Source organism: Lytechinus variegatus, chromosome 4 (genome assembly GCF_018143015.1).
Source record: "Lytechinus variegatus isolate NC3 chromosome 4, Lvar_3.0, whole genome shotgun sequence".
Lineage (NCBI taxonomy): Eukaryota > Metazoa > Echinodermata > Echinoidea > Temnopleuroida > Toxopneustidae > Lytechinus > Lytechinus variegatus.
Window position 1 is genome coordinate 51,695,051 of NC_054743.1, and position 10,805 is coordinate 51,705,855.

Sequence of the window (10,805 nt, forward strand, 5' to 3'; positions counted from 1 at the left end):
GATATTTTATTTCTTCACCTTTAAAAACTCTTCCAAAGATATCATGAAATTTCACTCTAGTCCCACATACTGATATTCATGTTAGTAAAGTGTTCACCAGTTACATGATTTCTTCTAATCTTAAGTCACAGTATGCAAACACATTAAAAGAAATTAAGCTCATCAGTTCACAAATGAAACATTAAACATTTATGCTCATGAGTAGGTATCTGTTTAGGCATTTTGATGTTCAGCAATATATATCATATATGTATATATTCTTCTTAGTAAAGTGTTTACCCGGTACTTTTATCATCAAATTGTTGAGTATATGCTTATTTAAGGATCCCTAATATACATGTACATATATGATATATATTGCTGAACATAAATATGTTTTTAAAGGTGAAGAAATAAAATATCATCATTGGTTTTAACATATTTTGTCAATATCATACAAATAATTAACATACACGAAAATCAAGTCAAAAAATTATTTGTCCGGGGGTCAAATTCAAGGTCAAAGAATAGGTCAAGGGTCACGACCTTATAAATCGCTCCAATACATTATTTGATGCATGTTTTGGATTCCTCTCTGAATTTCCTATTAAATAGTACCACTTTCGTGAAAATTGGTCAACACGTTATGACGCAATGGCCATTGAAAGTTGAAGGTCACGCCCATTTTTGTCAAAACAAGGAGAAAAGGGCGGGCTGTAGCGCGAGAACCGACGGACCGATTTGAATAATTTTTCTGTTTTGTGCTTGGGCCATGTTGAATTTTATGTTTACCAATTTACAACGAATTCTGAGACGGTCGGGTGCAACCACTGGGTGAATCCAGATGGAATGACCCTGTGTCACCTCCATGCCTAAACATGTATGTACTGTGCATTGTACAGGTGTACATGTATATAGCTACATCCTACTTCTACTTCTATGATACTCAGCATGATCCATATCAGGATGTAGTGCATGACTACACGTGCGGTGGAAGGACACCATCATCAACACTATTCACATTATGCATAATGGACAGTGACACACCCACAATGTCGGTATTGACTTCAGATGTTAATGGGTGGTGGTGGAGGGGGGGGGCTCTTCTTTTGGATTAGATGGACACATACATATGTATCATAGACAGCTACAATGTCTATTACAGTTTTTTTATTTAGTTTTTTACAATGTGTATTTATATCTTTATTATAAATAGTTTTTTATTTTTTTAGGTTGTCTGAACTATATTGACAGATTAGACCACCCAATCATTTTGTTCCAATTTTCTTTATTAATTTTGTCTTTATGATTATCATTCAATTTTTATTGCTAAATTTTGTTCCCAAGATAGTATGTATTCTCAAAATTGGCCTGTCAATTTCCTTGATTTTCATTTCAGTATGGATGACATTATTGTAGACAACATAGATACATGTACAGGATAGACCAGGGGCCTATTTCATAAAGAGTTGCAACTGTTGTAACTTTGCCATTATGGCAACTACCATACCATAGTAACCTAGATTTTGATTGGCTGCCGAGTCCCGTTACCAATGTTGGATTACTACATTTCAGTTGGGTTCTTCCATTTTCTGTAATTTCATTGGTTAACTTAAATATAAATCATGTTATGTTCCTGTAGTGCTAACAACTTTGATGTGGGATGGGAAGGCAAAAAGGTATAAATATAAAATCAAGAGAATATTTTAATAAATACATACATGTACAGATACACATGCACAGACACGATGTCTGTGCATTTGTCAAGTCCACCTCAGAAAAATGTTGATTTGAATCAATAGAGAAAAATCAGACAAGCACAATGCTGAAAATTTCATCAAAATCGGATGTAAAATAAGAAAGTTATAACATTTTGAAGTTTCGCTTATTTTCGACAAAATAGTTATATGAACGAGCTAGTTACATCCAAATGAGAGAGTCGATGATGTCACTCACTATTTCTTTTGTTTTTTATTGTTTGAATTATGAAATATTTCAATTTTTACGAATTTGACAATTAGGACCTCCTTGCCTGAAGCACAAAATGTTAAAATAATGGAATTTCACGTTTAGGGAGGAATGAAACTTCATTTTACATGAGAAAATCAAAATATTTCATTTTTCATATAATAAAATACAAAAGAAATAGTGAGTGATGTCATCAACTCTCTCATTTGGATGTAACTGGCTCGTTCATATACATGTGTAACTATTTTGTTGGAAATAAGCGAAACTTTAAAATGCAATAACTTTACATCCGATTTTGATGAAAGTTTCAGTGTTGTGCTTGTTGTTGATTTTTTCTCTTTTTATTCAAATCAAGTTTTTGTTGGGGTGGACTTGTCCTTTAATTATTCTGTATTTCATCATCAACTTACAAGAAAGAGTAGGTGTTTAAACCCTACACTATTTTGTGAAATCAAGCAAAACTTTAAAATGTCATAAACTTTCTTATTTAACGTCCAATTCAATTTCAGTGATTATGCTTGATGGGTATTTCCCTTTTAATGGTAGACTTGGCTTTAGATCTATTCTAATTGATAAATAATTTTAGAAAGTTTGATCCATTCCAAAAGTTCAATACTAACCTGATGAAGTGTAACTCCAAGATCTTCTGAGCTTTCCCAATGCCTAAGCACTGCTGCAGTTGCAACAGTTTCATCTGCAGTTGCAGGCTTGTATTCTGGCATCATAAGTGAGCCTCTTTCTCCGCCAAACCCAGGCCCATGGTCACTGCCCGATCTGTACTTCATCTCGAAGGTTGTATCCTTTCTCTCTAAACCCGACATTTTGGTAACTTCTTTTCCTCTATCCTGTGTTTGAAAATCTGGGGAAACTTTCGAGGACCGTAATAACGGCGGCAAAATGACACGACTAGCACTGGCAACACTATTTCCACTAGGATTCCGTGATATAGTCTCAGATTCTCCGGTAATCGAGTTATCCGGCTTCTGTTCTTCAACTTGGCTCTCCCGGCGAGAACCTCGGCGAACTTTCCGAGAACGAGACCCTCGCCTTGAACTTCGGCGGAGTGGAGGTAATTGCAAGTTCTGTGCCTCTGCCAAAGCTTCAGCCTCACCTTCACGCACAACCTCTGGGAGCGCAACTGAAGGCTTCCTGAGTGAAGCAGTCTCCACCGTCTCGTTATTATCGACACAGTCCAAGTAGTCGAAAGAATTCGGCTTATCCAGGGTGATGGTTGGTCACAAACAATAAATACAAAGGCTTCACATCATGGCTCAGCAATTTGCCGGAATGGGAATAAAGGTCGCGTTTTTAACGATAAGACTGGTATTATCGCTAAACGAATATTACGGGTATCCAAGTTATCGTGAAAGACTTGTTGATAATCCGATTGCGCATGCGTATGTGTAGCTAGCGATCGAGTAATTGATTGATATGATTAATGACGTAACAAGTCCTGCATCCATGCTAGCTACAGATTCAAATGAGAGTGATGAGATGAACAACCAAGCAAATCTTGGATTCGATTACCATTGAAAATGAGTGATATTTATTTGTCAGTGCCTTTTCCATGAGATACAAAACGCTTTGAGATGGCATCCCTATACATGTAGTTAGCATTGGACATGTTGGAGATAGACTCCGGGCCGGATAAACTATTGATACCAGGCAGCAATTGCGTATTGACGGAGAGAGCTTGGGGCGCTTGCGCTTGCCCCTGCCCCCAAGCCCCCCCCCCCAAGAAAAAAAAGACGAATTAATAAATAAATTAATTGAGTAAATATATAGATTAATTCATTATTATTTTATTTGTCCTAAAATTTGATTTTCGTCATGAAAATTTAATGTCAAAATTTTTACTCCCTTGTTTCATTCTCTTGCAACTTATTTGTAATATAAATTTTGCCTATATAAATCATAATCTGACCCATAAATGGTTGGCTCATTACGCTACTGTCAGGCAGTGTAAATACAAAGAGAGTTATTAAATAGAGTTAGTTTAATAACAAAGAGAGTCAGCTAGTGCACTTCAAAGAGAGTCGGTGAACTTAGTAAAGAAGTTATAAAGTTATGGAAGCTTATATTTCGAGCGAATATAAAGCGATAATTCTTTTAACATTTTTGCTTGTTTTTTCTATCGTTTTGGGGGCCTCACTTCTTTATTATCTATACTGATATATATTATAGAAATGCATATCAATTATTATAAACGTGAAAGTAAGAGCAATCTAAAATGTACCAACACGAAGGATTATTGAGAATCTTTATAGATTTAGATCCAGAATCATTACAAATTTTTTTGTACTATGAAATTTTTTTTTTTTAATTTCTGTTTAAAGGCAGGTGCGTTTTTTTTATAGGGGGAGCTTTGGTGATTGAGCCCCTCCCCCCAAAAAAAATTAAGCCCCCCAAAATATTTCGACCATAAAGAAAAAAATATATAGGCCCATTTCGTGTATGTCATAATGTGAAATGTTATTCCATTCATGTCGTCAAGTGCTCTATATACTATTAACTCTAAATAGACTGGCTATTTCGATGCCTAAGAAGACTGGGGGGCTGATTCAGCCCCCCCCCCCTATGATCTCGGCCGTCGATCGCGCAATCGCGACGAAACTTGGCACGCGCGTTACCCATGGCATAATCTACAAAACTTCAAGATCGAATTCTGCAAAAAATCTCGTTGCTAATTAATTTTGCTAATTCAGTAAAAATCAATAGTTTGCTTTAAGTAACTAAATAATGCACCTAGAATGCTAATTTTTGGTACACAAACACTTTATATGAATTTGATAAAATGTAGTAAAAAAAATCAAAATCACATTTATTTTCTTATGTATTTTATTGTTTTCTAAATTTCTTATGTATTTCCTTGTTTTTTCGACTTTCTGTTTTTTATTGTTTTTTCAATGAAAATTTTCGGGGACTTTATTTGGACTATAAATAAGTGAAATTAATTGATTTCAATCAATAAATGGAAAAAATAATGATACATTTATGAATTTTGGCTAAAAACTCTATTTGCATTGGATTTGTACACAAATTCACGTTTTTGTGCAATTTTGGGTCTGCATGCACTTACGAAATGTTGCGTAATTTTGGAACCGCGTACCCGGGGGTCGCAAATTTGGTCTCAAAAGTTGCGCGAGACTTGAATGTAAAATGTTTCGGTTGCTCCAATCTCCCTGACCGAAGCTAAAATTATTCAAAACGTAGTTGTTTCGGATTGGGGGAGGCCGAGCTAAGAAGATATCCAAAGTTTAACACAGAAGTTTTCACATGAAGAACGCCGAAAACTGGACAATTAGTAGTATTTCAATGTTAAGTATAATAGTTTTATTGATGCGCTTTCTGGTGCTTTTCAAACATATTTTTGCATTGAATAGGCCTTCTAATATTTGTTTTACGTTGTCAAAATTTGGGGGAGGAAATCAATATATGCATCTAATAGGGCAACGATCCCGGATTATGATCTGTTGAAGGCTTTCTGCATGTCGAATATCCTATTCAGAGATAAAGGTGGTTTGGATTCACCTTTTTAGGGAACTTCATGATAAAGTGCTTTGAATGCAATTTTTCGAACAGTTTGAAAAAATTTCGACACATTGCTCGTAACATTTTACACATTTTTAGGGGGGTGGTAACATTTACATTAAAAAACCTCCACTCCCTGCCATATTCTATACCTTATCTTATACGTTCAAAGGTCTCTAAAAGAAAATATCGTCTTTAAAACAAGTGATTCTCCGCTTGTACACTTAGCTCACTCCCGCATGAACAAAACTCCGACAAAAGTAACAACGCAAATTCGATCCCTTCTTACCCCCCCCCCCGGCATTACCGTAAACTGAAATCATGCACTCATTACTCTACACAATTATAATAACGCTTCATGGCCTATATGTAGATGAAATTAATGTTTATGAAATAAAGAAAAGTCTCAAAATTTCAAAATTCCCAATATGTGACCTGTTTTGCTCGGACGCAATACGCTCTCTCGCATAATATTAATATATATATATATATATATATATATATATATATATATATATATATATATATATATATATATATATATATATATATACATATATATATGTATATATATATGTATATATATATATGTATATATATATATGTATATATGTATATGCAGAGACATTTTTTCGGCATAACCAATTTTTCCAAAGGGTAGATAGCTCTGGGGAACCTTGATTTAAGCTACGTCTACCATTGTTCTCTTCATCCATTTCTTTACAATATTTAAATAAAAGAGTTGCCAAAGCTGTTGTACATGTATAGCTTCACACATTTACATATATATATATATATTAATATTATGCGATGTATTATGTATGTATATATATATTGGGGAACTAGCTGCTTCATCAGTAACCATGGTAACAGTCTCTCGGACATACACATAATAATGCCACCCAGTGCACATGGATAATTTCTATCGTATTGAATAAACCAACGTCGAACTTCTCAAGCCCCTTTCAGCCTCGCCATTTTTTTTTTTAAAGTCTGTAGAACCGCAGCTGTTTAAATTTGGCAAGTATACACTCCAACAAAAAAGTTGGTTTAAATAAATTGAGAAAAATTGTCAATTTATATTGAAATTGGCTCTCCGCGCTCACATATTATTTATAGTGAGACATATGACCTCTTCATATCCTACAAAATTCAACCTAGGCTTCGTTTGTCGAATACGCATCATGATTTTTGTTTTATTATAAAGCGTGCTTCGAAACACTGTTGTGAAAATAAGCATTTTTTTTTAAAGAGGCATGGCTCTTTAAAAAAAATGCTTATTTGGCTCTTTAAACAAAAATGCTTATTTTCACAACAGTGTTTCGAAGCAAGCTTTATAATAAAACAAAAATCAGGATGCGTATTCGACAAACGAAGCCTGGGTTGAATTTTGTAGGGCAGTTATGAAGAGGTCATATGTCTCACTATAAATAATATGTGAGCGCGGAGAGCGAGCTGTATACTTTTTTTTTAAAACTTTGCCATAATCATGGTAACTACTAACTTGCATGGAATCCTTTATTTGATTGGATGTTGATCATCGTTACCAGGGCCGTTACAATTGGACGGCACCAAAATGGTAACTTTTATGCAACAGGACCCTGGAAGCATTTTAATCAACATTTTTCAATTCGTCTGACAAGTTGTCAGATCGGACAAAAACACATTCCTAGACGTCCGACAAGTCCTTTCAAGAACCCTCCCTGAAAACGTGACATTTTATATAGATTGTATTCATTTCCCTTCAACAAAATACAGTCGAAGAAACAGCATATTAAAATAACACAGAATTCAAGCATATTTCCTAAAAAAATAGAGATAAATTGAATAGATACTAACGTGAGCTGCAAATATTTTGGCTAAAAAAGAATATGATAAAAAGGCAAATGTCCCCTGCCTCGATCCCTCCCGGTCATGCCGGTTGTGATTCCGGTTTGGTTACCCCTGCAGAAAGGCAATCGTGCTAATAACTTACATGAGCAGACTGACAATTTTGAACAAAAGGAGGCACTTATATTTCATAAGTAGGGCCTATTATAAGAACATTATTCAAATGCTACACAGAAAATGAGCACGTTGCAATAAAAGAAAGTTTCACCAAGAAACAAAACCGGTGGCAATAAACATACTTGAAAAGGGACTATTAAATTAAAGAAACACTAAATGAAACAGATAAGGAAAATGGGCGCTGATCGAGCATGAAAAGAGAGGTTTTAGAACAATCGAAACTTGTCTCATACGAGATGGGCACTGAAAAAGTCGGCAGTGGGGCACACTAAAGAAAATGCAGGCGCGTACTAGCATCTTTGATATTGTTTAAGTGCATTTTTCAACATTATTATTTCCCTCCCCTTTTTGATGACTTTCCTGACAAGACATGGAGGGGGGGGGGGAGGGGGTTGACCTGGACAACGTTGACGTGGTCCCCATAATGCCCATAAAAAGAGTGAGACCACGGGCAATCTTAAATGGGCCGTGAAAAAATTGAAAGTGAGGGGGAGGGGCTTGCAGAGCCCTTTTTTTTGGGGGGGGGGGTGCATGAACATTAATATAAAATTGATGGCGACTTATTATTACATGGTAACTGAAAAATAGTGGACCTCTGATTTGTCAACCACGGGGGTAGGATGAGGCATATGGCCCCCAATATTTCAGGTAGCGGGGGCTGTGTTATCAACACCTCAAAAAATTACAGTTGAACGTCATATCATTTACAATGAATCATGTTTAAAAAAAATAATCATAAGCAGGGAATAGCCTTCATGATCATGATATTGACTGTTGTATTACGCATGATGATAATCAATTTCATTTCATCGAATGGACTTATGTTTATTGTTATTGAATGAAACCGTTCTTTTAAGATATTGCAAGAAAACAAATGGTAGCGTGTGCATGTGCTAGACACCATAGGCAGAATTCCGTGGCTATTTTAGCAGAAATTGGACCAAAATCACTTTCATTCGTAATGAAAACCTTTTTTTTTAATTTTCAATAATTCGTGACAAAAATGACCTTCATTTTGTAGCAGTGGCGTGATGAGCGAAAACTTTGAGGGGGCTCGATATGGCGTATCGTGCAATAAAAAGTTGCGAGCGAGCCAAACGAGTTTGTGATATAGAATGTTAAATATATTCAGAAAATAATATCATATTTCACCTTATCCCTCTCATTTTCTCGTATTTTTCTGGTCGTTATTTTTTTATTTTATTTTTTTTGGGGGGGCAAGAGCCCCCAAGCGCCCCCATCTGTATGCATGTGTTTTGTAGTAAAAAAAAAACTATATAGGGAGGATCGAAAAAAGGTAACCTCTGATTATCCGTTTCTGTTTATAGTAGTGCCAGTAATTTTTCAAATGACGTTTACAGGGGCGGAACCAACCTTCGCCAATGGGGGGGGGGGGTAGCCATGTTGTCCCGATCGGCCGCTCGAAGATGATTTGTGTTTGTTACTTTGAAGGGGTAGTCCTAATGCCACTTCTTACAGCTTCATTGTTATAAATCGACCTAATGATATTATAAGCGTTATTTATAAGATGCGAGCGCGAGCTAATGTTTTTTTTTTTTTGAAATTTTATGTATGGTTTCCTGAAATTTGAAAATTTGGGGGCAATGTTTGTTATCCTGAAAAAAATATGTATGCAACTAAATAATTACTAAACGCGAAGCGCGAGCAGAAAATTTTGATACACTTTTTGAAATGATGGAAAAGGTACACCCGTTAAAAACTGCTTCCAGTTAGTCATGAAGACGTTTATATTTGAACAATAAAATAAGGCGAGCGCGAAGCACGAGCTGATTTTTTTTTTTTTACATTTTTACATTAAGAATGGAAATTATAAGCACTTTTTGTACCTTAAACAAGATAAGTAATTGATGCGAGATTTAGAGATCTCGCAAATTTCGACTCGGAGATTTAGACCTTAAAAAGGCGACACTCTTATTCATGTTATGTAAATCATGGAAAGGATAAGTAATCTTCCTTTAAATTAATGATGCGAGCGCAAAGCGCTAGCAGAAAATCATATGTTTTGAACTGTTGCACTTAACCATGAAGACTTTACATGATTGTGTTAGACACCATAGGCAGAATTCCGTGGATATTTTAGCAGAAATTGGACCAAAATCACTTTCATTCGTAATGGAAACCTTTCTTTTTTTATTTTAAAATATTTCGTGACAAAATGACCTTCATTTTGTAGCAGTGGCGTGATGAGCCAAAACTTTGAGGGGGCTCGATATGGCGTATCGTGCAATAAAAAGTTGCGAGCGAGCCAAACGAGTTTGTGATATAGAGTGTGACATGATATTCAGAAAAATCATATTTCACCTTATCCCTCTCATTTTCTCATAATTTTCTGGTCGTTATTTTATTTTATTTTATTTTTTTTTTTTGGGGGGGGGGCAAGAGCCCCCAAGCGCCCCCATCTGCATGCATGTGTTTTGTAGTGATGTTTTTTTCTTTTTGTTTTGCTTGTTAAATTCAAACCAGCACCCCTATATTAAAAACCGCCATGAGCGCATGGGGTGTGCCCCGTTTATTTTAGTTGCTGATATTTTTCATTATTATGACTTTTAGATTTGACAAAGACCGGGACATCCTTATAGAACATATCATCATATGAATAGGATGACTATATCTTCCTATTCCTCTTGCTGTACACTCTAAAAACAAATCAGTAAAGAATGACTAGTTAAAGGTCAAGTCCACCTCAGAAAAATGTTGATTTGAATTAATAGCCCGGGGGGGGGGCCACTTCCATTCACGAGTGGATACCATGCGCGACCATGGGGTCTCGAAAAGCACCCTAAACACGTAATTTCCATATTCTGAAAATGCACCCCTTAACAAGTATTGGCGTGTGAAACCCTACCCCAAACAAGTATTGGAAACAAAACGATACTCTTGGCAAATATTCCCTGAAATGAACCCCTAAACAAGTACAGGAATGTTTTATTGTTACGGGTCCTTCGGTCGTGGGCTTTACCTTTTTTGGTTTAGTACGACCCCACCTTCTACACCTCGCGCAAATCGGACTCTAAACACGAAGTGTTGGCGCAAAAAGGACATCCTTTATAAAACATTTTAATTTTGTTTTATCATCCCGCAAATTTGACCCTAAACACGTAATTTTCCTAGCGAAATAGATACCCTTTTTTCATTATTTTTGTGTTTTTGACACCCTTATCACGTTACGTACGTAACGTTCCCTATCGTGAAAAGACATCCTTTTTACGTGTTTTTTTGGTCGCGCATGGTATCCACTCGTCAATGTAAGTGCCCCCCCCCCCCGGGATTAATAGAGAAAAATCAGATAAGCACAATGC

The 10,805-nt window shown here is 35.9% G+C and overlaps 1 protein-coding gene across 5 annotated transcripts in view; it reads right to left on the reverse strand.

Annotated features, from left to right (window-relative positions):
• The window catches only part of LOC121414279 (transient receptor potential cation channel subfamily A member 1 homolog), a 61,576-nt gene extending 58,262 nt beyond the window's left edge, over positions 1 to 3,314 (reverse strand). For all 5 annotated transcript variants that reach the window (XM_041607403.1, XM_041607401.1, XM_041607402.1 and 2 more), the window contains exon 1: positions 2,568 to 3,314. In XM_041607403.1, coding sequence (XP_041463337.1) covers positions 2,568 to 2,768 — 201 coding nt within the window. In that variant the 5' untranslated portion in view covers positions 2,769 to 3,314. The remainder of the gene's footprint in view (positions 1 to 2,567) is intronic.
• Between the last annotated feature and the right edge of the window lie 7,491 nt (positions 3,315 to 10,805).